This window comes from Tetrao urogallus (genome assembly GCF_951394365.1).
Source record: "Tetrao urogallus genome assembly, chromosome: 5".
Classification (NCBI taxonomy): domain Eukaryota; kingdom Metazoa; phylum Chordata; class Aves; order Galliformes; family Phasianidae; genus Tetrao; species Tetrao urogallus.
In genome coordinates, this window is record NC_136818.1 from 7,472,804 (window position 1) to 7,499,783 (window position 26,980).

General features: G+C 38.1%; 1 protein-coding gene across 1 annotated transcript in view; it reads left to right on the forward strand.

Annotated features, from left to right (window-relative positions):
• Positions 1-19,276, forward strand: part of SPATA6 (spermatogenesis associated 6) — a gene marked incomplete at both ends in the record, with an annotated part of 34,975 nt that extends 15,699 nt beyond the window's left edge. Inside the window, 7 exon segments of the mRNA XM_079535478.1 lie at positions 1,104-1,189; positions 1,333-1,367; positions 2,666-2,763; positions 3,738-3,916; positions 12,437-12,536; positions 15,377-15,465; positions 19,096-19,276. Of these exon segments, the coding sequence (XP_079391604.1) occupies positions 1,104-1,189; positions 1,333-1,367; positions 2,666-2,763; positions 3,738-3,916; positions 12,437-12,536; positions 15,377-15,465; positions 19,096-19,276 (768 nt within the window).
• Positions 19,277-26,980: the final 7,704 nt, after the last annotated feature.

The window sequence follows — 26,980 nt, forward strand, 5'->3', positions numbered from 1 at the left end:
ACGTCTCTGATACTTTGACTTACAGCTGATAACCAGCCTGCATTTAGCACTTAAACAAAATCTGCATGTGGAAAAACTGTTCTGAAATTAAGTAGTTACTTGAAGTAACTTCATGTAAGTGCTTTTTTGCAGGTCCAGGTTGCCCAGCCTCTTGGATGAACATGTTCTCCTGCAAATTGCTTTGTTACAATTTGGCCATCCTCCTTTTTAAGGATATTGCTGAGAACGTGTAGGGCCCAAGATAGAATTGTTCTGACTCTGTGCTGTGACACGATTTTTCTACAATTTCGAACATTTGTCACAGCTACTGAGATAACTTAGCATTTAATTAGTTTGCCTGTCACGCTATTTCATTTTTGTTTATGTACAAGTAGTAATAGCTTATCAAATTCTAAAATTCTTTCAAAAGTTTTCTTCTACTTGTAGGTATGTTTTTCTAGAAATTCAAATTAGTCTTATTAATCCATTAATTATTCATCAGCCTTCAATTTGTCTTTCTCTGTTATTTTTCTTTTATCTCCTGCTAATCAATTTTTTTCTGGTTTTTGATCTATAGGTGAAGTTCACAGTTTAATTACAACATCTGTAAATACTGATTATTGATTTCAGTTGCTCTGTTATATTTGTACAGGAAGGAAAATTCTTGTCTCTTAATGCATCCCTTCCTGGCATCATGGCCTTTCTAGAGTGAGAATGCTCTTTTTAGAGCATCTTTACTGCTGAGGTGTCTTGGTTTGGCAGTACTACATTGCCGATTAAAATTAAATTATGTTCAAATGTAACTTTTTAAACCTAGAAACAGTAGCACTTTGTAAGGTCTGAACAGTTTGGAATAAATGTGGTATCACATGGTCTTTAAAAAGATATCTTCAAAAAGATGTTATAGATGAAGGAGAAACTGCTTCTTTTATTCCTTTGAACAGCATGACATTCAGGCCTTTCTAGACCTTTCTAGAACTGTTTTTGTTTATATGTAATAATGCTAATAATATAAACATTAAGAACACATTTTTAAATAGTATTTGAATAAGAATAAATGATTTTAGTAAGGACTGGATCATCTGATACTGGGCCTCTTAACAGTAGTTTTGCTTCAGGTAGAACAACCAAGTCCTGGAACTGAGCTTTATGCCCGCTGTACCCTGCAAGAAGGCACAATGGAAGCTTGGTCCAAGGTAACCCATGGTCAGTATTTAATACTGTTATCTCATTTAATACTTTTTTTTTTTTTCTCCAGTAGTTTAGTCAGGTGTTGTTTTTTTTTTTTTGTTTGTTTGGTTTGGTTTGAAACAATCTCTATTGGAGAAAAACCTGCTCCTCTTTGGTAGGAAGAATAAGAGCACTGAATAACCCTATTATTGCAAAAGGTGGGTTTGCATATTTCTTTACCTCGGGAAACTTGGAACGTAGTTCTACATGATAGGAAAGTAGGAGCAGAAAATACCAGAGTCCAGGCACTCTGTTCCAGTCCACCTGTTTCGATTAGTTGCATAGAGGAACAAATCTGCACCTCAGTCGCTGTGGGTGTGTTGGTCATGCCTGGAATGTTGATCATTTTGAAATTCAAGAGCTCTGTTGCTTCAAAAATGAATAATGTGTATATCAGCTTTTTTTTTTTTTTTTTTTTTTTTTTTTTTTTTTTTTTTTTTTTTTTTTTTTTTTTTAAGTGGATCTGTGGCTTACAATTGTTAATGAACATCCAGGATGCTTGCGTGTGTCTCCTTCCACTTTCACTGGCAACAGTAACTGAGTGTTTTATAAAGAGTGTGGGACAAGAAATTTAAATCTTACTTTTTTTTTTTTAATAGTACTGAGTGCAGGATATTAAAGGGTTACTCATTCTTGTTGGGATTGTGCATATCAATCTTTTGTAGCAAGGTAATATAATAGACCTATTATCATCTAGTATCGTTATGTACTTACAAAGGAGTTGATGGTATCTAGCCAGTGGCTAGGAGAGTGAAACCTGCCTCACAACTAACATCCAAATGGTTTACTAGTCATGTTTCTATGTATTGGAGCTCAACTCTAATTTTTATAAAGCACAAGTTCCTGTGATTGCTGTACAATTTAGTCTGGTTTTGCTTTTGTGCAGATAGATGATAATGGGTTGTCTTTGGGGCTGCTCAGTGCAGACTGATACAACTGAAGAAGAAGGCAGACATAATTAGTTGTCATTCCCTTTGGGGTGAAGTGCATATTGACAGTGGTTGGACACCCTGAGCTGGTGTGGATTTAACAGTTCCTCCACTGTTGCTTCTGCGGTCTTCATAACTTGTGTTTATGAGCCAGTGATGAGGGAAAGAACGAGGAGGTGATCAGAGGAGAAAGTGGTGGCGGTAGGGAAGCTTGTTCCAAAAAGTGTGGGAAGGTAGAGTAATGTAAATGAGATTTTTTTGAGATTGATAGAGTTTTACTTTTTATTGATTTAGACAAGTAATAGCTTAGCAAAATGTACTATTCTGTCTATGTAGAAGATTGTGCTTGCCCTGATTCAATGTTTTTAACACTGTATTGAGTAAAACGTGAGGTCATTGTTTTCATCGGAAGGTAGTAAAATATTACTGGGAAGACTGTTTAGAATTTCACAGTCTGTAATAATAACTTGGTTTATTAATGTTTGGGAGGAGAGGTAAGCTATTTTGTAAAAGATTTTATAAAACAGGGCATTCAAATTTTCTTTCGAATTTCTTGAAGTATGCAATTTTTTTTCTTTCTCCAGATCTTTCTCTTCTTGGCAGCTACAGACCCAAGAAAGCCAAAGTGAGTACTCTGTAGTGCTGTTTAGAAACTAGTTTTGGGGGAAAGCTCTGAGTGAGGAGGTTTGTTCTGTGTAGGTACGTTTGTAACTATCTACTGCACTACCAAAAACAAGACAAAGGATGTTTAAAATCTGATACAGCTCTCTTTATCTCTGTTGGGTTATTTCAAAATACAAATGTGAAACAATATTCTATGATGTGTTCATGCCTGTAGGTAAAGGACTTCTCTTTGGCATTAAGGTTTGTGGTAAGACTGTAGAAGAGCCCTTAGAAGTAATTTATAGAAATCTGCCTGGTCATTCTGAGATCAAACGTTTTTCCAGAATATTATGCAAAGGTAGATCAAGTACAAATGGCAAGCCACTATTTTGTCATTTCACATTTAACTGTTAATATTTTAGCTGCTTTGTAAAAAGTGGATCTGAAGATAATGTCAGGGTTCTATCTTGTTTTGTTGTAAACCAGGGTAACCCATGGAGACATCTGCATGCTGTATTTCAGATTAAGAGGAGCTATGAAAGGAGTAAATGAAAGAGTTAAGATTGACTAGGAGATAGAAGAGAATTTTTCCTGGAGGAAGAAAAAGTCATGGAAAAAAATAAGTCTGAGCAGGGGTCCCGGACTGAGGAGAGGTCTGAGGTTTATTGGTGTAGACTCTTGGGCGTCACCCTGAATCTCTGAGGATCCTGTGACATGGGAGACTTTACACTATGCAGTCAGAATAAGATGATAGCCTGAAAACCAGGCTTTGCTGTAATACAGAGTGTTAGATACCAGCAGGGAACACTTCCTAGTTCAAACTAGGGCTCCTTTTGTAAAATGGGGATCTTTGTTCTTCCCCATCAGGTGGATATTCCTGCATGTATGGAAAGCCTGTAACCCTTCAGTTTAAAAAAGAAAACTGTACCTCTTACCTCTTGATATTCATATTACATTTTAGCAAGGTTTGGTGTTTTTTCTTGTTGTTTTTAACAGGCAAGATCTACTCATGGGAAAGACCATGACAATTCTTCTGATGTTTGTAGTGAGGATGTGATCTCTGGTTCACCCAACAGGCTGGCCCATTCCGGCGGTTCATTAGTGCATTCAGCACCTTCAGCATTTCAGAAGCATTCTCTAAGTTCTGTACTAAATCGATCTTCTCTAAGGGAAAGGTAATAACTTGTTCTTGTTTGTGAAATTCTGGAATCATTAACAGTACTTGCATGACCATAGGTTTCGTGTTTGGAGTTTACACCGGATGAAAAGACAGATCTTTCCCTGTCAACTATCTTGTATTTTCTATTTTTTTTTATCTTGTACTTTGTATTTTTATCAGGAGCTGTGTTTGCCATCACCTCTCTGCTTAACGAATACAATACAAATAATATGGCAATGAAAAGGATCCTTGACCTCTTTCTTGCTGACCTCCCCTGAAACAATAAAGTTTCTGATTACATGTCCCCAGTGTCCACCAAATCTTAAATAGGGAAAACTTAAATGGGTAAATAATTAATGTTTCAAAGGGCATTAGGCTATCAGGAATACAAATATAGATATATGTTAAGCAGGATATTTTAGAGCTGTTTGGAAACCATTTTTTCTTCTGTCCTTTTCTCCATAGCGTTTGTAAGTATGTACTTCTGGTTGTGCTGTAGTCAAATATGTGACTAGTTTGAGTAATGTCCATGGGCCAACTTTCATATAATTAGTATGATTACAGACTGAGATGATCCTTCTGCTTTATTTTAAGCTGAAGTATTGGCCTCTGTAGCAATTCTGTGTATATTCATTTCTGTATATATGTATATATATATGTATATATATATATATATATATTTTTTTTCTTTCTTTTAGTCTTCTAATATTAATATCCCCTAATTTGGTGGATTTCAATCCTTAGGTGAGTATGTAGAGCAAGCATACAAGTCCCAGTGTCTTGAGAGGGTGAAACAGAAGAAATTTCAACAAGCAGTTTTTTCGTGTTTACACACTCCAATCCTGCAAGGAGAGTATTCCCTACTTGCTGCTAAGTAGAATGTGTCCTGGGTACACGATGTTCCTGCTATACATTTGGCTTAATAGGTTACTAGATGACTTTCTGGGGGTAGAAAAGCTGTATGCAAATCTGGGCCTAAATAACCAAGTACCTAAAACAATTTGAAGATGCTTGGGATCAAACTGATGTCCTGTCCCTTGATTCTGAAGTATTTATCTAAAGCCATACTTGTGTATATGTTCTGACAGCCTGTTCACACTCATTTCTGATTCTTTTCTCCTTATTACCATTGGTACCTCATTTAGTGAGTGCTCAAAGGGTGTGTTTTGTAGCCTACACACACTCTAATACTTTATTTTTCCTCCAAAAAAGGAGAACTATCTCAGTTTTCTCCTTTTAAAAAGAAAAATGACAGATGGCAGGTGGGGATTGAATTTTTTTAGAACTCAGATCAAGTTGGTGGTTTAACATCTTTCTCTGCTTGAAAACTTGCTTGGTTGTTCTTCTGTGTAGTAGTATTTCCTGGGAGCTGTTATGTGAAAATCAGGATGTGTTTGGGTTTGGAAAAAAATGTGTTGTTTGGTTGTTTTTTCTTTTTATCATCTTGTCTACGTCCCCACATTCTCTCATGTGGTCAATCCCCTCTTCTTACATTGTGCACTAGTTAACTATGTCTGGGTAAGAGATTGTAATGGTGATTGTTTAATTTGCTTATTTAATGACTGTATTTAAAGATGACAAAGTCTTTTGTATTGATAGCAAGGAAATCTTGTGTGTTGTGAGCCACTGTTACTCAGCAAGTTAGTCATTCTCCAAGTCATCTTAAAACCATCTGAATGTTCTTGCCTTTTCTCATTACCAGCCCCTCTCTCCAGAAGAGATAAGTGTCTTTTGAAGTTTCTTTTCTCTTTAGAACTAATATTCTTAGCTCTTCTGAGATGTAGCATCTTTTTATGTTAAAGACCTGGGTATTTACTTCTGACATTAAAAAAAAAAAAGGAAGTAAAGGGTATATTTTGGAAAGTTCGATCTTTGTGTTCGTGCTGCTGAGGTAACAATGGATTCAGCTGACTGTATGCAGAGACTTGTAGTTGGAATGACAAGCATGGATCAGAGGTCAATGTTTGGAAATGCATGCAAATGCTGTTCTATAGATTATAGAAATACAGAGGAAATCAGAACTATTGGACGTGTGGCAGTTTTAGAGTATTTGCAAGATGATATCTTATCTGACAGTGATTTGATTGTTATTTCCTCAATCTTATTTTGAATTACAAAGACAAACAGCTTCACATATACATACTGTTTATTCATCTGATCAATCCATGGTCAATACAAAACTTGACAACTTACTTCAGCCTTTCTTTATTTTTCCTTTTTTTTGTTTTGAAGTGAGCATGAAGTGAATGTCTGTCATTCTGAGAGTACATCCTCATAAACCTGCTAAATAGTTGTTAAGCCATTGCAATACCTTTTGGTGATACAGAAGTTTGGGGTCTTGCATAATGCCCCCTTGGGAATCTTGCATCCTTTGTAGCAGTTTCCATTTCTTTCATGTGAGCCTTTTTGAGAGATCTCAAATCAATGCTCTCTCCTTTTCCACTGAAGTTGAGCCAATAACAGAACTGTAAACAGTTTTACTGTTGGACAAGGCTCCAAAGTTTTGAATATTTATTTTTCATATTTTATTTTTACACTTTTCATTATTTAGGTCACTGCAGGAAAGATTTGTTGTGTTGCAAACTGAATCAAAATAGAGTGATGAGGCTGTGCATCTTCATGCCCTATTTTGATTTTTATTTCCTATGCAGAGCAATGATGCATGCATGTTCTTCCCTGCTTATGATGTCTGCCCAGCTTCAATCAATGTGGTTAAAATGTTATTTGCCCCCACAGGCTGGTTGTTTGTGCATAGATGCTTTGTGAAAGCATTAGAACTGCTGTAGAAGAGGAAAATTTGACTTCAGTGCTAGCTTTCATAGTGCCTGTATATCGTCATACATGCCTAGAGGGTGGTGGTTTTCTTGGGGACTTGCAAGCTTAGCCTTCCTTGCAGCACTGAAATCTGCAGCAAAATACAAAGCTAAAGTCATCCTTCTGTAAAGAAAAGTAAGCTAGTGATAGAAGTCCTCTGAATAGAGCTATATGATGGCACAAAAGAAATTCTTTTCTCTAGAGACTACAACAGTCATAGCAGTATTTGATCATTTCTCCTATGTTGAGAAACAAAGTTATTTCTCATGCATTTGAGATCAAGGGATTTTTTTATTGATCTGAAAAGTAATCACTTCCAGAGCAAAGGCCATTCCAATGTCTTTTTGGGATTCTGGTTGCTCTGCTGAAATGTGATCTTACCTACTGTAAAATCTAACAGAAATCTAAGTTCTGTTTGAAGCAAGACAGAGGTTAACTGCTTGGATCAGATAGCTTCTGTAATATTCCTATACTGGTTTTCTACCATCTTTTTCTATCATCTTTTTCCTAGTAGTAGGGAAATATCAGCATGAAATGCCACCATACTGGATCCTACTACATCCCGACCGCAGGTAGTTTACCTTGTATTTTAGAAAGCAGAACGCATCCTAACCGAAGGTTTACTTCTGTGAGAATGAATGTTTAAGTTCTGAGAGCTTTCTGCTACTAATTGGAACTCTAAATAATTTAGCAGACTTCTCAGAAGGTGGCTTGCTCTGGGAAGAGACTGCGACTCTGTCTCCAGCTTGATTTTAGCCAAATATTTTGGAAGTTTTGGAATTCAGTTTCACAGTGAAGTAGTTCTCAAGGCTTTGGGATTTATCATTCTCACCTTTTGAGGACCCTTTCATTATTTTGCGTTCTCTGAGTTGAATTCTGGGAGCAGCACTCATGGATCAGTTATTCTACACCATACATTGCAAAGACCGTGTAGTACAGAAGCCTTGTTTCATGTTTTTAACCAACTTCTATACTATTTATCAACTTCATTGCTCAGTAGGTAAATTTGAAAGTGACTGATGTCAAAACTTTCGCCTATGAATAAACATATTCAAAGAAGTGGGAAAGCTGCCAAAGAGTACAAGAAAGTGCAGCTCATTACTGACATCTTAAACATCTAGAACAAGAATGCCTAGAACTTTTTATGGTGTTATTGGGCCTGTGGTTGAGATCTTGAGCTGCAGTATTGAGCTTGGAAATTGTCTGCCTTTTGGAACTCACGTAATACATGAGGATGATTTATCTTGCCCCAGTTTTAAAGGCCAGAGCTGAAGCTTAGGAGGGGAAAAGAAAGCATCTGTGAATTTTACATCTCTGCACTGAAGTTGTAACAGTAAACGGTGCTTTTGGAAATGAGAGAAACTCTCTAGAAGGAGTTGCATTTTTTTTTTTTTATTGGTGGTTTTTGTTTGTTTTTCTTTTCCTTTTATTTCTTACTGTAGCAGAAGAGCAACTGTCAGCTTCTGCTTCCAAATGCTGAAACTGTTCTTTGATTTAAGGCATTGGCTGTGTGTAGTGGTTTCTGCTTCGTAGTAGGTATATTGGCATTGTGAAAGCAGCATACTTCCTTCACTTCAAATATTGTGAGAATGTAAGGATTTTCATATTGTTACTCTTTTATGAATTGTAATGAAAATGTGTGTACCAATATAGTCTCTGAAACACTTTTGCACTTGTACATCTTGTACTGAGGTTTATAGCCATCAGGTATTTTAAGAGAAGGCAAAACAAAATTGTATCCTTTATGAAGTAGACCAGTAGAACAATTAAGTGCAGCTCAGCTATTCTGTTGTGCCTCCATTGCAGACCAGTATATATTGAGAACCAAGTTCATCTTGCTAGATTACTACTTCAAGTCCTTTTGAGCAAGTATAAAGTAACTTCTCCACTTTCTGTGCACGCTCATAAATATCCTGACTGTAAAATCTGTGACTCTCTTTATCCATTTCAGAGTTAAATATATTTGGGTTTTCTGAGAATCTCTTTTGCTCCACGCACAAATTCTTGTAAGATTGTTATTTTCAAGGTTATATTTAGCTTAAGAGTTATTTCTTTTCTCCCTTCCCCCCCAATTACAGTAACATCCTCTCCAATTGTGAATCTGGTACCACAGTACTTCATTGATTTCTGTCCTCTGATAGTTTGTCCTTGTATGTGGTTTTGCTCAGCATGAAGTCTGTGTCTTTGAAGCTGATGAATTCTTCATGGAGGCCAGATGCACAGAGTTGTTCACAAGGCTGGGAGGTGTGATGGTGAGGGAAGGGGTCACGATAGGCATTGCAAATATTCTGCAGCAGGCTTTTTGCATTAATTCTACCGATCTGAAATGTATTAGTATCTCCTGCTGAAATGCGATATTAACATTTTTGCTTTGTGCCAGTGAACGATTGGATTGTCTGACATTTGAAAATTCCTATTTATTACTGCTCTCAAGTTTGCAAGCTGCTGTTTCACTAGAGTAGGTGGATGGATGTATTCTGTTTGTATTTCTAATGGAGTATTTCGTCCTAATGGATAAAATTCTATGCAAAAACAAAACAAAAAACAGCTTTAATCTTCAACACAAGATCTAAACTGTGCTTGGCTTCTTTTTTGTTCTATCAAGGTAGATGTCTGCATGACCTTAAAAAAGAAAAAAAAAAAAAAAAAAAAAAGCCTTATCTCATAAAGAGTATAAATGCCTTTAGTCACATTACGAGGGAAAATGGTTCTGTTTCCTTGATTGTACTCAACACAACATCTTTGAAATTAATCTTGAGAAGTTCTCTGATTAATCTGGCTTTTTCTAGGTCACTGAGCTATATTTCCAAAGTGTTTATACAATCTATTGGAATCAATAAACAATTTAAACTGATGTAACTGCAGAATGTTTGCAAGTCTCAGGGAAAATTGAAAGTATGACAAAGAATACAGCTATAGAAGTTTATTTTGTTTATCAGGACAAACAGTCATTGAAGTGAAATGACTTTCCTTCCAGTGTTGCAGTACAATACTGACACCTTAATCACATAAATAAGTAACCAGTCTTTTTAGAAACACGGTATTAGTCATGTTAGGCAAATGGAATCTCGTTTATGGCTTAAGACGCTGTGCTCTAATGCCTGTTCTTAAAACATTTCCAGAAGGAGAGTTACCGTATCATAAAAAAGGTTTTACTTCAGATTATGGGTGTTACATTTCAAGGCAGGAATTTCAGTATGCATTTTGGTGGATGTAAATATTGACGCTATGATTTTAAATGTAGTTTAGACTCAGCAGTTATTACTAAAATTAGACAATGACAGTGCTAGCAAAAGTAATTAAAATAAGCTGATACTGCTTTTAATCATACTTAAGGTTTTGATTCTATTTTTCCCTTGATAAATTCAGTTTGGGATGTATGTGAGTGGCCAACATTTCTTATACCACAGCGCACACTAGTGGATTGATCAATGAAATCACCTGGAGAAGGAAATCTAATAGTTCTTGATTTAAGTAATTTGATTTTCTTCTTGCAGACGTAGCCAGACATTTTCTAAGTGAATATAGTAGCAAACTGTGCTTTCTTTTTTCAAAAGTAAATGCACATATCTCCAAGGATATTTGTAAATTTGAGATTAATAACAATGATGTGAAATCTTACATAGGAATTTCATAAAATTTATTTCCCCAAGGTAATCTGTTCCAACTTCTCACTGCCAGCAACCTGGATTTGGAAGAACAGCAGCCACTGTATAAATACGAGGGAAATGCCATGACTTCATGACTCTAGCTTTTATTTCCTAAAAATTGAAAAGACTCACTGCATCTCGAATGCGGATTTTTAAACATGCATTCGGGATGTTCTATAATATTGGTGTTTGTAAGGGCTAATTGCAAGCCTAGAGATGTTTTTAAGAGCTTTTTCACTCCTGCATGATCTGATGTAGTAAAGCACATTCGAAGTAGTGTGCTTTAGCATGACTACAGGGTTGGGGTTTTGTTCAAAATGTTGCTGGTGATACAGCACACACTTCACAATGCTGTCCATCAAACTGAGTTTGGCTGCATTAAGAAGTGAATGTTCCTGCCTGCCTAAATGACTTAGACCTCTATTTTCTTTAAAGGCAATGCTTTCTAAACAAAATTCACACATATTACTTTGCTTTCTTGTAGGAAAAATTATGCGAGGACTTTTAATGCAACAGATCCTTGCATTCTATATGTAAAGTAATTGAACTGTATGGATTTGCCATACATGCTGTTGGATTTGAAATTAATTGAAAATGTTTAGGATGCTAATATGGATGTTCTTATAGCCAGCTCTCTGAAAACCCTTGCCTGTAATGAACCAACAATAAACTCTGTTGGATGTCATTAGAAATCCAGAAAATATATCCCCCCTGTAGATTATATGATTCATCCTCACAATATTGTGCCATTTATTGGCACCCTTTCTTGGAGAAAAATAGAATTGTTCAGAAATGCATGATTTGATTTAAGGAAACTCATAAATGGGCTGAAGATATTGGGGTTGTTTAGAATAGAGAGATTTTGGAGAGGTAAACAGTCTCTGAGTCTGTTAACAACTGAGTCTGCGTTAATTATACACAGGACAATGAAAGAAGCAAAGGCAGAGAACTGCTCACTTTCTTCTTGTATTGTTGTATGATAACAGAAAATACGAGAAGTGGACAGAAAGGCTCACAGCCCCAGTCCAGCTGATCTACAGCTGGCTGCTTATATTCATATATGTATATATATAAAAATATTCATATTTAGCACAAGTTTTTTGTGCTATTTTCTTGGTGCAAGTCATGTTCTTGGATGCTAGGAAACACTGAAATGTAGATACTTGAACCTGATTTGGCACCCTGTTTCTATTTGCTCTGATGATGTTTTTACTTACACGTTACACTCCCAACTCATTTTTCCCCAGTGAATTCATTCTTGGTGTTTTCTCATTTGTTTGTCGGTTGGTTTTAATACATATTTGAGTGTACTAAAGTCTGGAGGTTGGAGTGTAAATAACCCTATTCTTAAAATCTTGATTGCATCCTCCAGTAGTCTGAGAATAACGTGAAATTTCTGCCAGCTTCTGAGCTTGCTGAGAAGGATGAGAACCTTATTTTTTTTCTTTCTTGAATAAACTGGTGAAGAAAAGTTCTGCAAAATGTAAAAGAAGATCCAAAAGTGACTGTGGGTTTTAAGTTGCCCAAATCAAGCAAACTTTTTTTTTTTTTTTTAAAGCCTTAAGATGTAGCTCCCTCCTATGAAATCAGGATTGTGAATTTGCATTTTTTGAACTCTGTGGGCTTTCCTATTTGCATTGGGGTTATCTTTCTTTTGATTTATTCCAGTGGAAAGAATTTAATGTGTGCAGTATTTGCTTTAAAAAGAGAAAAATGAAACCTGATCACTGGGAATAGCATAACTGCACAGCTTTTCTCTTCTGTAGGGACAAACAGACGTTGCAAAAATATTACTTGTTACAAAACCATCAATGTTTTCTGTGCTTTGTATCCTGTGCTGGAATTGTAGATGCATGTTGTTTATGCAGTGCTTCAAAATGTTTATTTGCTTGTACTCCAGAGGAAAAAAAGAATCAAATATAAACATTGTGTACATTCCAAATAGAAGGAAGCTATGCATGCTTTGTAATTTTTAGAAAATAAAATAAAAATCAAAGCGAAAAGTATGTTAGAGCTTTTCAACTTGCAAATATTTCTTCTTTTTGTGGTTATTTTTTTTTTTCCTCTTGCAGATTCAACTCTGGTTGGCCTCCACCAGCAAATGGAGATGAGATCCATAAAAGAGTGAAAAATATTTTAAGGACACACAGTGCCAGACAGCGCCTTGTGTTTGTAAGTTTGAATACTAAGTCCTTTCTACTTTCCAAGATGACTGAGGAAGAGAATTAATTGTGCTTATACTCTTGAATTTATTACGATGATGTTTTTTGAGGCACATCTGATTTAGAAATGTGAATTTAGTAAGTAAGCTGAACTCTTCTCACTGTTTTCAGTAGCCTTCTTGTGTGAAGCTCTTGTGGACAGGTGGCAACCTCATAAGGGTATAGGGGACAATTACATTTTCTTTATATCTGATTCCTCTGTTTTCACTGTAAGCAAAAAATGTTAGCGATCTATTATAGAACACCGTGGCTTAACGTGTTGTGCATCTGCACATAAACAGCTGCTGGTGTCCAGCTGTTTGTAGAGCTAATATTATTCTCCAGTTGTTTGTGGATTTTTTTTTTTCCTCCCTTTAATTACCTGGCTCTAAATGAAATCTAACATTATTAAGCCTGGGATCAGAATACTTTGTCCTTGAGTCTGATGGAATTTTGAAGTCTGATTTTAGTCAGATAGTCATTTTTTGCCACTGCAATTTTGAGAAACCCACTCCTGGCACAGGATTTCTCTCAGCAGAGCATTTGTAAAATATTGTTCATCTGCAGAGAATTTAGGGGTCTTAAGTCTGAGATGAGGTAAAGGAAAGGTAAAAGGATATAAGGGTGAGAGTAGGTAAGGTAGAGATAAGGAGCTCTGAATTTATTTTTTTTTGTCTGACAATCTACCGCACTGATGTTATTGATTGGTTCAAAGAGATGAACCTCTCAAGTGGGGAAAGATCTTTTTTCTTTGCTTCAGCTTTCTTAGAAAAAGGAGTGTTGTCCCCAGCAGTCCACCTCACCCCTCTGCCAGAGTTTACTGTGTATATAGGAGGCATGATAAAGGATGGGGAAGCCTTAGTCTCCCCACCTCACATTTCCATGAAGAGAAAGTAGGTGTACCAGTAGTGCACCAACAATTGAACTCTGCTGACAGAGATGCAATAACTACCATTAACTCCTGGGGCAAAAAAAAAAAAAAAAAAAAGAAAAGGGTTGTTGTCTTGACTTGTTGCTGCATGATGTACTGAAGAACATCTGCCTTGGCTCTGAAGTCTTGATTACTTACTTATTTCCCCATCTGTAGCCATCATGGGCAGTGACTTGTGTTGCTTATGTGCTGTCTCAATCTGATTATTTTCTCATTTCTGGTCAATCTGTATTTTCAGTTTAGTTGATGTACTTTTCATTTTCAACCATGAAAAAGGTTTTTCTTATGCAAGCTAAGATTGATTGATCCAGTTTGTGTTGTATCTTCCTCAGTTCATATCCGAAAATGATGATATTGTGGGCTGACAAATCTAGACTGTGCTGTTATGCAGTGGATGGATGAGGCAAACGGGTCATCTTGAAAGTGAGGGCTTAGCAGAGGAAGTGTAGGGAAACATTTAGATGTTGTACCGAGGGACATGGGTTAGTGGGAAATACTGGTGGTCAGTGAATGGTTGGACTGGATGATCTTAAATGTTTTTTCCAACCTTGGTGATTCTATGTACTTGCAATGGGGTGAGTGGATTTCTGGCTCCAGTTTGGGTGCTCTTCCAAACTTTGAAAGGTTAAAAAAAAAAAAATCTCTCTTACTGTTCTATTCTGAAGAACGTAATGCTAAACAACCATTCCCAGAAGCATCTATCTGTGTTTTCCAAAATTTTGTTTCCATAGTGCTCTGTAAAAATAGTGTGACTGAAGCTCTGCTGCAGGTTCCTTAGGGTGTCTGCTGTAGCTTTCCACTGTGACATTCTGGCAGTATCATAATATTCCCTTTTTTTTTTTTTGCTTTCCAGAACATAGTTTGCCCCTGGCAAATGCTGAAGAGTTTTATTTACTGCTGTACCCCATTATCTTTATTCAGTACTCTGTAGCCTGTGACTGCTGAAGGAAGAGTTTTCCTGTTTACAAACATGCTTATTACCTGTATTGCAATGCACTAAATTGTGGTAGATTTTTCCACATCCACACTCCTGTCATTCAGCTTGTTCTGCATCTTCTTGCTGTCTACTACTCTATTTATTGTCTTTTCTCCCAGGCTTGTGTTAGCAACAAGTTTGATTGTTTTAACTTCACAATTTTGTTTTCAAGTTATTTCTTATGTAGTGTGAAAGGTAATTTTTGTTTGCTAATCTTTGCATCAATTAGCTTCTGCTACAAACATCTCTGAACCCCTTTCCTTCAGTAGCATCCTTGCCTTTCAGAGCAGAGTGAACATGGTTGTATTTGTGTGGATGAAATTTCTCCCATCCTACCTCAGGTGGGCAGCTAGCTTATTTCAAAAGAGTTATTCTATCTCATACATACCTGAGAGGGGTAAATAAGCATTTAAGCATGTTCTCTGCCCTGTGTATGGAATGGAAAATATACAGATGTGTAGAATACGTCTGTTAAAATACATTACATGAATAATGGTAGCTTAGTGGCAGAGCTGTTAACAGTAAGTTTTTTGTTCTTTCTCCCATCTTTTGCAAGAAACAAAAGTAAGGCAGTTAGCAGCAGGTTTCATAGCATTTAACCCACGTTTTTGGGTTATTGAAACTTATGCTGTCTGCATGGTTCTTTAGATCTACAATGTCTAGAAATTCTTTCCAGTTTATTACCTGAGAATTATTAGCTGAGTTGTGCTGAACTTAATTAAAAATGTTCATAAATAGCATTTGGCTCATTACACTTTGTCCCTTTTTCCCCCCAAGAAATGTAAGCACTTTAATAGTTTTCTGAGTGGAAAGAAAGTATTTTTGAAATGAGATCATTGTAATCAGAAACCAAGGTAATGAGAATTTGATTTCTGTGTTTTGTGTTGGTTTTTCGTTGTTTTAGGATGAAAGTAACTCATCAAAAGGAAACTTGACTAAGACAAGACAATCTTCACATAAAGCACACTTATCCTTAAGTGATCTGCAGAGCAGGTATGGGGTTGAACCATCATTATTTTGCCCCTTAGATAATAATAAAAAAATTCTCTTCCTATTTTGAGCTGTGTCATATTAGATTTAGCAAGGTTTTTTGTCTAAAAGGAAAATACAGTTAACTATCATTATACCATTCATTCTGTTTGGCTTTGTGTCAGTATAATCTTTGTTAAATTCCGATTTTTTGTTACTGGATTTGGTCATAAAAATGATCCATGGGCAGAAGCTGTTGGATTTTATCAGTGGATGAGTAAATAACTGAAACTTAAAAAATAGCTGTTTGGTTATCTTAAAGTTACAGGAATGCAAAAGTAATTTTAAGCTTCTTCACTAATAAGACTTGTGGATAATTTGCTTATTTGTTTTTTTTTCCAAAATAAATGCTTGGAAAAGAGGAGCATCTTAAAAAAAATAAATAAATAATTAAAAAATGGTGCAAATACATAGGACTTGGTCTAGTAATCCAGTGTTTCATATTTCAGAAGATATTTTGAACACCTTGCTTCTATAAGTTAATTATTGTTTGCTGCCCTCACACTTATAACCAGGTTTTCTTTTGAAAATGTTACTTAAAAGGCACCAGTTGATTTGATTCTTTTGTCCACTTCTGTTGTATAAGTTCTCAGTACTGATAATCTCTATGTATGTGCACGGTATTTTGTATTACTGTTTGTGTACTTGCTGAAGGAAAGGTATAAAATAATGCAGAGCGTTTCTAGGGTTGTGTGGGTTCTGTTTTTCTTTATGGTAGAACTCCTAGAACTGTGGTGCTGAATTTGAGAGAGCTTGACACTGGAGGGGGGAAAAAGAGGTTTTACTTTGCTAATTAAATGTACTACATAGTTTTTAACAGAGTCTTCCCAAATCATCTCTGTATTCCATGAAAAGGAGGGTTAGTTCAGTGTGCAGCTAGTGGTAACTTTGACTTATGATGAGTATGCTTTAAAAAGTTCATTTAGTTGTTGGATTTATAATTCCCATAATTTGCATCTTCTGTGCAAGGGATCTAATTAGTCTTGGGTTTTCACCTGGATGCGGAGCTGCTGCAGAAGTTGTTAGTATTTCTTTACCTGAGCTCACTCTTGTATTCTGCGTGTAGCCTTTTTGCCTCCTTTGTGCAGAGAGATGCTGCAATTAAATTGTGTAGGATGTGTTTCTGAGAGAGAAAGTGCAAGTTTTTGTTCTGAGGCAGCTTTGGGAGTTTGAGATTGATGCTGAGACTGCAGACAACGGAACAAGAGAAGAAACAAATCCTAATACTAGAGAATCAAGAAGTGATGGGTTATGAAATGTGGCACTCAGCTTGGGAAAAGACCATTCCTTGGGTTTAGAGGCCAGCAGCACTAATCCCATTCACTGAAGGGCGAGGCGTAAAAGGACTCGAGGACAGTCTGATTGCTGAGCCTTCACCGCAGCGCTCATAAACAGGATACAAGGACGGAGACAGAGTTCACAGAAGGACGTGGTTCTGTCAACCAAACGTTGGCAGTAAAGCAGGTGATTCAGAACCGCTGGGAGTAAGGAAGAGGTCCATGTTTTGTGAAATATTTAGTATATGATTCACTCAGAAAAGAACTTCTGGGACTCTTAAAGGAGATGTATGACGGAACAAAAGCATCTGACAGGTATTTCAGAGCAGGGAGTTGCGTGCAGAAATCCTGCTGTTAATATGATTTGTGAGTGTAATTCCCAGATTGTTTAGCTCAGGTTGTCAGTTCGTTTCCAGTCAAGACAGAGAGGGGACTCTTCTCTAGGTTGGCTCTGTGTCCACACCAGTGCTGAGCATCTGGTGTGCAAGGACTAAAACAAAGCTAAAGCATGCATGCTTTCAATTCTTTGTCAGAAGCAGAATAAGGAGTTTGTGGAAGTTGCTGTTGTTCTTAGAGAGTTTATTTTTCTGCAGTTAAATTGGTTGGATTTTTGAGTGTCTCTCTGTAGATTAAGCTTTCAGTAGATGAAAATGAAAGTACAAAGCTGACTACAGGAGATGGGCTCCAAGGAAAATGATGCCAGAGCTGTTTATGTATATTTGCAAATTCCGTCCTTATTTATTGGATTGAGAATTCTGTGTCAAAACTGAAGTGACCCAGACTGGGGAAATGAGAGGGCAAAAGTTCAGTCATTGATGGGTGCCCAGAGCATTGACTTGTCTACATTTAACGTAGGCCAATATAACTTTTCTATTGATTTTACCATTTGGTAGGTTGGTTTCATTGCTTCCAAACAGTAGTGAGCAGATCACCCTCTCCAGGATGATGAGTAGGTTTAAATTTTCCTCGTGCTGTTGGCTGACTTAAAATGTTCAGGCTTTATCTGCAAAAGTGGGAAGCTGACCTTTCCTCCTCCTTTGATATTGCAGGCTTATAGAAATCTTTTTAAATGAGGTATTAGTTGATATCAGCATAATACTACTTTTGTTTTCTGTGGGTGAATAGAAGCTTAGATCTGTGAATTTAAAAAAAGCAAACTCATACTACTGATCTTCTTGGCTCACGTTTTTCTTTCTTAAATTGAAAACCTTATGATTTAAAACAGCTATCTACAAGTATTTGTGAGTCCTGTGACACAAGCCCTCTTCCAATTCTATTATATATGCTGACTGGTACAAACTTAAGTACAAAGTTTTGAGCATTGGCTTGACGATAGTAGATCAACAAATTATATAACACAGTCTAAAACTTCCCTGTGAAATGTAAGCCATTTCCCAAATGAGAATGGTCACCACAAGCTTTGCTTTTCCCATTTCTTTTCCTAGACTGAGAACCTTACTGAAAGGCTGAAGGTAACTCAGTCCTAATTTTTAAGTGTCATAAATGCCTAAATATTTGAGCATATGTGGCAAATGTCACCTCAGTAGTTATTTTCTGCTGATTTTTCATCTGTTTGTTTCATGCTGTATTACAGGAAAATGGCTCACTTCCTTATATAACACGATCCTTTGTTTTGAGCGTCTCAAGAGAAGGCACACAGTCAGGAAGTTTAGATATACATGCTTTGGATCTGTCAATGTTTTGTAATGATTTTCAGAGAATAAATTTTATTTTGTAGATAAGGAAAATAATTTCTCAAAGTAAACAGACTGCGTTTGGTCTTGAAATGGTGACAAATAAGATGGGGTGGAAAAGGGGAGCGCTTGATTGCCATTATGTCATAATGTGTTTGGTAGAATACTTAATCCAAGATGCTTCCGATAGAGCACTTTACTGCTGCAACCACAGTAATTTAATATACCCCTGATAGATTGTCTTCATATTGAAATAGCTGCATTTTGACCTTCAAAGGACACAGAAATCCAACTGTGTTGCTCTTGCGTGGGCTCAGTGCCTAGTCACACTGCCTATCAAAATACAGCATAATGACTGCATGCTCTTTGAGAATTAATTCCTTCTTTTTGGGAGGTATTATCAAGTGCACACGGTCAGGTAAGGGAGACTGTGTGTGAATGAAAAATGTGGGGTGGGCTCCCATTTCTGAAGAATAGCTGCAGTGCAGATTTTGTTTCTATTTGTGAAAGGTAATCTGTAGTTAGCAGCTTTACGCTCGGATTTCTGTTGGCTTTGTACTTCTAATTCCTCTCATTTATCTCATTTGATCATTATTTCTTCTTTTTTTTTTTTCTTTTGACAGTTCACCAGTGCAGCAGAACATCACTGTTCACTTGGATAATGGTGAATTGTGGTCTAACCATGCAGCTGTATACAAAGGGAAGCCTCACAGAGCAATCTTTGAAGACAGTCTTGGGAAAATATATAGAAACATGTACCGAAAAGCTTCTGGCACTATTTCAGACCAAAAAGCATACTCCTGATGGCAATTCGGCTGGAAATGCACAGTACACAGTGTTGATATTTCTCAGCAAAACTTTCTTTTATGTGACAAGTATTTGTACTCTATTTTTAAGATGCAATTATGGCTGGGCAGGATTTTGGAGGAATGGAGTTTTGGTCTGGGGTGCCAAATGAATGCGATTAGCAGCACCCCCACCACCACAACACCTCTGCTCCAAATTTAAAAAAAAACTAACAAACAACAGCAAAAAAATCTCTAAGCCCCTCTGCAGTCGATGAGAGTGGTGTTGCTCCTTTGAGACTCTCTGAAGATAGCCATTTTAAAGACTAATATGTCTGCTGGATGTTCCTGCCTGACGTAGGTCAGGTTTCAGCTGCAGTCAATTATGATTTAAATAATTAAATCTATGTAGTAACATAAGAAGCAATAAGTCCTAGTGTTCAGTGAGGGTATCTGAAGGGGAGGGTGAGTGTTGATAAATGGTCTGCTCTGGGAAAGAGAGAACTTGAATTGTTTTCTAGAAAATCAGCTTTGGATTGTTTTTGAGAAGGGTGGAAGGATGACTCCAATAGTGACCTACAGGCATGCTTTCAAAGTGGTTTCAAGCACCTTTAGTCACAAATTTTCAAATAATGTCAAATTTTAGAAGAAATCTACCCAGATCAGCAGTCTTTGTATTAGAAGAAAGGCTTTCTTTATGTACCCTGCGTGTTTGAAAGTTTCCAGGCTTTCTTGAATGCAGTCCTGACATTTGCAAATATAATTGTAGTTTTTAAAAATACTAATGGAAAAGGAGTGGGGAGGGGGAAAGACTGGAGCAAGGTAGCCAGCAAGCTCGTGTATCCAGTACAGGCCTTCTGAAGTGCCTGGATTGTGATGCCTGTCCTTGCCAGCCTTCTGGGATCCTGTTGGCAGAAATCACATCCTTTCTGCTAAAGGCCACCAAATGTTCATCAGCGGTTCAATGCTATCCCAAGGGATGGAACCTTTTCAGCCTTGCATTGAACAGATCCCACATTAGCAAGCCAGGGCAAGTTGCCCATCTATTGAAAAGCCAAATGCTTTAAAAGGGCAAGAGTGTCCAGCTCTGCTTCCCTTTTAGAATGGGGAGGGGGGAAAACACATGCATATTCTGGCTCCTTCCCTAACTAAATGAACAGATTCAGTTATACCGATGGCATTTTACCTGTTATGATTGGATAAAAGATAAAGCTTGCAGTACAGATGGCAGAGCATATGACTGTTACCTGCCAGCATGCCTAGATAAACAGAAAGTTGGTCTACTTTGCCTTCCATCCTTTAATGCTGAGACAATGTAATTGATTTGAGAAAGCAGTTGGTGAGCAATTATGCTGGTGGGAAAGCATGCTGGAAGGTTGTGTGCTTCTGCTTCAGGAAAGGGGGCTCTCAGAGGAAGTGTCTTCCATGCAGACATTTCTATTCCTTGTAACAGTTAAGCACATTGATGTGGATTAACACTGATCACTTCCTGTCCCTGCTGCCATTTAACACATTAGTGCTTTCAAAGGGTATTAGCTGCACAGCCTTACTCTGTGGATAACTGTTGAGGCACTCTGTGAAGTAGTATGCTTTTTTTTTTTTTTTTGCAGATGCAAAAAGAAAAACTTAACCTGAGCCATGCCACTGAAGACATGGTGGCCATGGAGTATTGTGTTACCAGTACTTGGTATTCCATCGGTCCCATGACCCCAGATTAGATCAGAAAGGAATAGTTTCTGTCTTGCTGCTCCTGGAAAGTAAGCTCAAGGCACAAGCAGGGGATGAGAGAGGTTGGAGGCCACTGTGAAAAACTAGGAAAAGATTTTGGAGAGATCCAAAGGATGTAACTGAATAATCACAACATATGGTAAAATGACAACTTCTGATTTTTTTTCATCACGGACTAAAACTAGATGGGAGAAATAGAAAGTGTCATATACTGAATTCTGACCAGTATGAACATTCTCACTGAAGCCTTTGTATGCAGCATAACAAGTGAAGCAGATAGGCTCTGAGTGTCACTGGCCCTGCTCCAACTGCGGAGAGAGATGGTGTGTATGTCTTTCTGCATCAGCTGCTGCAGGATATGTTTCTCTCTTGGGTCAGAGTCATTCCACAGCTTATATGCTGTGATACTGCACAGTTCTCTTCCAAGCACTGTGCTGGAAATCCAGTTTGGTTAATGGAAAGCTATTCTGTGAAATGTGACTTGAAACCCAAAGTACTCTATCTATCCATAAAATCTGCAAGCCACTTGTTTTTTAAAAGCTTTTGGCCCCTTCCCTGTTTGCTCAGCTAACCCTCCAATTAATATGCATACAGCTCAAGTGCACTGAGCACTGCTGCTCCTTTGCTACTGCAGCATGCGATAAGTATAGGTTCAGGCAGCGAACCAACATAGTAATAAACTGTAATTGTTTAGTGCACCTTGCCTTCTAATACAATTTAAATCCCTTCTATCAAATGCAAATTTCTAGGTTCCTGAGTGGAGCTTTAAATAGCATTTTCTATGCTCATTCCTTATCTTTTGCCATCCACAAAGTGGTCTGTTAGTGACATTGGGATGGCATCATTCCACCTCCATCGTTTTACCTCCTAAAGGAAAGCTGCCTACTCAAATCTAGAAATAATGGGATAGATTAAGAGAGAATTAGTGTGTTTTTTTTTTTTTTTGTACAGTCTTTCTCTCTCTCTTGCCCTCCCTGAGCTATTATAACCCATGTGTATTATCGCCAAATGTTTTTCAGCATCCAGTATTGCTTGCTGTGTGCAGTCTAATCAGTGTAATATTTTAATCACTTTCATTTTAATAAATCGGAGCCAACTTCCAGCATGCTCCCTTTCCTGCAAAGAACTTGATATAGCTTAGGATCTTGGGATGGCTCACTAGGCATATAGTTTGTCTACTTATTGGGCTGAATGCCAGATCCTTTGCTGAGTAGCAGTTGCTTTGGAAATCACTTAGTCGTTGACCTGTTGTGGTTTAAATGCAAAAAAAATATCTGACTTATTAATGATTTGCCTTATCAAAGTTTTCAACAAGAAGCAGGGAAGCTTAAGTTGGTCTGCTGGGGACAGGAGGCAAAGGGGTGGATGGAGTAAGGAACAGCCTTATGAGATAAATGGGTGGCATGTTTGTATGCCAGATCTGAAGAGGCTTTGAAGATGAGGGCTGTTATTTAGATTGTACATTGTGTTTGAACTGTGTTGTTACTTAGTAGGTTGCCAAAATAGAAAGAAATCTACCTATTGAGGTTGGGAACCTATTTATGGGGATAAAATAACAGAAGTTTTAGCTCTGCTCAGTATTAAATAGTCTGTGCTAAATTCCCTTTCACCATTACCTCAGCTGTAAAATGGGAAGTTTGTGCTCTATTGAAGCTTAATTAAATGACTGTAAAGTGTTTTGGGATCCTGAAGTGAATGTTACTGAAATTTTCTTGTGGAAGCCTGGCTGAAAATTCCCATCTCATCTCCAGGTTACTAAAAAGGCCTTATTCTAATGTTCCCAGATTTATTATGTTTTAATAAGGCAGTTATTAAGCAAGTCTTAAACTTATCAAGGTAGAAACCTTGTAAATTCGTAAAACTATTGAAAAAGGCAATGCTTTACCACTACAGACCTTCCCACAATGGACATCTTATGCAGTTTATGTCTCTTGGATGATCTGGGTTCATCATGCTTGTACTTCATGGTATGCTAACCAGCACTGCTAACATCTATCACTTTGTTTTCATCACCTCCCCAAGAACTGAGGGGGTGCAGTGGTGTGTGCAACTTGGCAAAGGGAAAGGTTTTATGGTGTAAGGGATAGCCTGTTATATAGTGCTGATCTTCCTGATTTTTAAACTTAAAAGTGTTTTCTGGAACACTGAACTATGCAGCAAAATTCTTAGCTTTTTAGCAGTGGCTACTTAATTGTATGAATCTTGTAGTGCGGAATCTCTGGGTCATAGAAAACCTAATCATTAAACTAATTACTTTGCTGCTACAGAGTGATCGTTATCAGGATGCTGACAATATATCAAGAGATCTTTTAGGGGGCAAGAAATTTGAGGAAACTTTTAAATTGGTGGAACTTCTTGTTCTTGATTTCTGCTGCTTGCCCATGGAATTGAAGTATTATCAACCCAAACCCTTAAAAAGTGGTGGCTGTAGTTCCTTCTGCTAACAGTGTTGGCTTGCCAAAGACGTGATTTGTTCCTTGTGTTTGTCTTCAGAGAGAAATTCTCTGAAGTGCAGTGATAATTTGTCTGTTTGACAGCATGGAGGAACTGCACTCCTTCTCCCTTCTTGATCAATGTGGAGACTGCGCTTTCTTTGTGTTTGTTTCCATGCAGCTCTGGGTGATTGCTTCTGACAGAGAACTCTCTACGAGTGAGGTGTGAGGTGTGTATGTCTCAGCTGCCTTCTCATCTCCTCAGGGGAAGGTGTTTGATGTTACTAAACAAGGTCCCCTTTGGTTCATATGGATTTCCTCCTCCTTATGGAAACTGATTTAGTCAAACGTTGGTGTCACGGCATGGAACCACTGCAATTAGATGGGGCAGGGATGGGATCTGGGACTGCTTTGGGGAAAGGCTTTCTGTGCTTTCTGCATTTGTATACCAGTCTACAAAACAACTGTGGAACTCATAAATAGATGTTGAGGTAACAAGGGCAGCACTCACACTGCTGAATTCTAACACAGATATATTTGTATTGTTGCACTGACTAATTTCTGTTTGGATGTTGCGCCGATGGCGTAGTTACTTTGGCTGCATGAACTGTCCCATTGAGCACTCCACCAGTGAACACTTGCTAAGAGGTTGCTTTCCCTGTCTGCCTTGTTTTCACCACAGCCATCTACTGTTTACATACATTTTAGCCTCTGTGCCATCTTTTGAAGGCTTTATTTGTCTCATTTACGTTTTTGGTTCGGGTAATACTTAAATATGAAATCCATCTGTGAAGCATATTGTATACTCACGTTGAGGGGTAAAACCGGTTTTTTAATTAAAATTTTATACAGCGCTTGTATTTCACTTTGTCCTGTTTTATTATGAAACACTTCAATCTTCCTCCTAAAACACATATGTCTTGTGCGTTTCAAGATGTTCCTTGTTGCTCATGCAGAACTGCTTTCTGAGCTCTGTCAGCAGAGCGCCATATGTTCTGGGGTTCATTTTGCTTCTCTGGCGTCCGTGTAGGCAGCATATTGCATGTAAGGCAGCTAAGCTCTGCTCCATTCTTGTCTTTGTAAACTTGTCAAGAGATGAAAAAAGCAGGGAGAAGAAAACACTGAATAATACTTGAGTGATTTGAATGATCAATAAGTTATGGCAACGCGGCCAATCAAAAGTGAGGCTTCTTGTGTACTTGGGGATTTTTCTTAATGGCGGCTTATGCACGGCCTTTAAGTGACACAGCCCTCAGTGCTCGCCTGTGTTACACCCAGAATGAGTGCTGGAGATTAAGATACAGCGCGAGCCATTTGGCAGTGACAGGCATTGTAAGCTCTCTTAATTTTGCGCTGATCTGTTAGTATTAAATTTAAACAAATGTGAGTAATAGCAGATGGGTACGTGAAGGGATTGTGCTCCTCCTTGCTGTCTCCTGACTTTGTGGGAAATAATTCCAGCCTGTTTAGATGGCAGGTACTGAAAAGACAGAAATCCTGGTGGTGTCCTTGTGGTTGTTTTCTGTTGGTTTTTTTTTTTTTTTTCAGTTTGGGGTTTTTTCTGTTGTTCTTTTTTTATGTCATTTTTCTCAGCAATCTATTTCAGTTTCTTCCCTGCCCACTGTAAGCTAGCAGGTACCATCAGTCTTTAATACAGCACTGGTATGTGGGAGCACAGCCCTGACTGTTTATTGATAGCAGTCATACATTGTCAGATGCTGATCTTATCTGCCAAACGCTTTTCAGCATCTCTGCAGTGAATGTGACAGAGGGCCAAAGTAGTTCTGCAATTCCCTTTTTTAACTAGAGCTTGAAAATCAAAAAAAGGAGGAAAAGAAGAAAGAAACTCGCTAAGCAAGAAAAAGGAATGTGTGTTAAACCGTTCTCCTTTTGCTGAGGCCGAGGGCTGGGGCTGCTGCCCGGGTGGCAGGAGAGCAAACCTGGTGGAAGTGACAGGCAGCTCCGCTCCTGGGACTCTTATTTACATATGTTTAAAACAAACAGAAAAGCTGCCTTTGTTCCCCAGGAAAATCTATTTACTTGGCATTCAGCTCATGTATGAGCCGGAACTTCTTTCGTGAAAGATGTCGAAACAAAGCATCTGACATTTCTGCTGTGATGTGCGGCTGAAGCTAAGATTTGATTTTGAAATATAAAAGTAAACTGAAACTACCTCCGATTTAAAGGCGGTTTGCTTGGGTTTTTTTAATGACCTTAAAAGTTTTGTGAAGTTTTTTCCCCTTCCCTCTGGGACTAGAAGAAATTATAACAGTAATCTTACTTAGAGCTGGAAGTCTACAGAGACAGTGGCTGTAGGTTAATGAAAAATTGACACTGCTACTTGCCTGTGCTTCCAGCAGAATGTTTTTCCTTCAAACTGATGTGAACTATTGCACTGCGTGAGTTGGTTATAAGCCTCACATATTAAATGGAATGCTTCTTTTGTGGAAGCTGTGGGAAGGAGTGAGGGCTGAATGTTTTGCACAGCGTTCCTGTTTGGAAGGAACACAACAAAAAAGATGGGGTTCTTAAAATGGTGGCTGCGTTCGTTCCCCCCAGGCCTAGAAGTAGAGCCTGCTTGTTTGCTTATTCTAAACCAGAAAGCGGGCAGAGGAATTGCACCCATGGTCACCAAGTCAGTGCTGAGTGCTACTAGCCTAGCCTGCAAGTAGTCCCATGGAGTAGGAGCTGAGTATTCCGTGTGCTAATGGGACATCCTGGGGCTCTTGGCACATTGTTCACGTGCCCTCTCCAGGAGCATTTCTGCCCTGTGATCCTGGACAACTTCTTTTGCAGAAACTGTGCCCACAAATGGCACAAACTTTAGCAGCTCACACTGACTTGGTTCATACTCTGACATCTTAATATCTCTGCTTGTTGTCCTTGGTGCAGTGGTGCCATCTGGTCTTGCTTGGACAGCTTATCAGTAATATTGCGCTGCGTGATATTTCAGTTCTTGCTTCTGACATCTTGGGCTGCCTGAGCAGCACATCGCTACCTGGTGCCAGCCTTTGACCAGATGGCACCTGCTGAAATAGCATCTCCCATCCACTGTGATGGAGATGAATAGACAGAGGTGCTGGAAACTTGGAGATGTGGAGGGAAGGCATGATGTGAGATTTTCGGTCAGGAATTAAAGAGCTGCTGGTTGCTCTGCTGCACTTGAATGATTTGAAACCTTTAGAAGTCTCTGAAGAGTCCCAGTGCTTGGTGTATGTTCGGAGGCAGAATCATTTTCTAACTCCAGGAGTTTCAAAACTCACTGGGGAGGAAAAAATGCATGGCTTTGGGGGCTGAGGTGCACTTGGGAAATGGCAAATATTTTTCTCACGTGTTAAAATTTTATTTAGACTTGCACAATATTGATGATTTTTTTTTTTTTTTTTTTTTTAATTAAAAAGACTCAGGAAGACTTTTGTGTGTAGTGATAAAGCGTTTGGTTAAACGCCAGCAGGTTTAACACACGTGGTTATGCTGCTCCCTGGAGATGCACAAGTGCACACTGAGAAATCTTCTTGCCAATACGTCAGCATTTTGAAACTGCTAAAGCTCAGGGTTAGCAG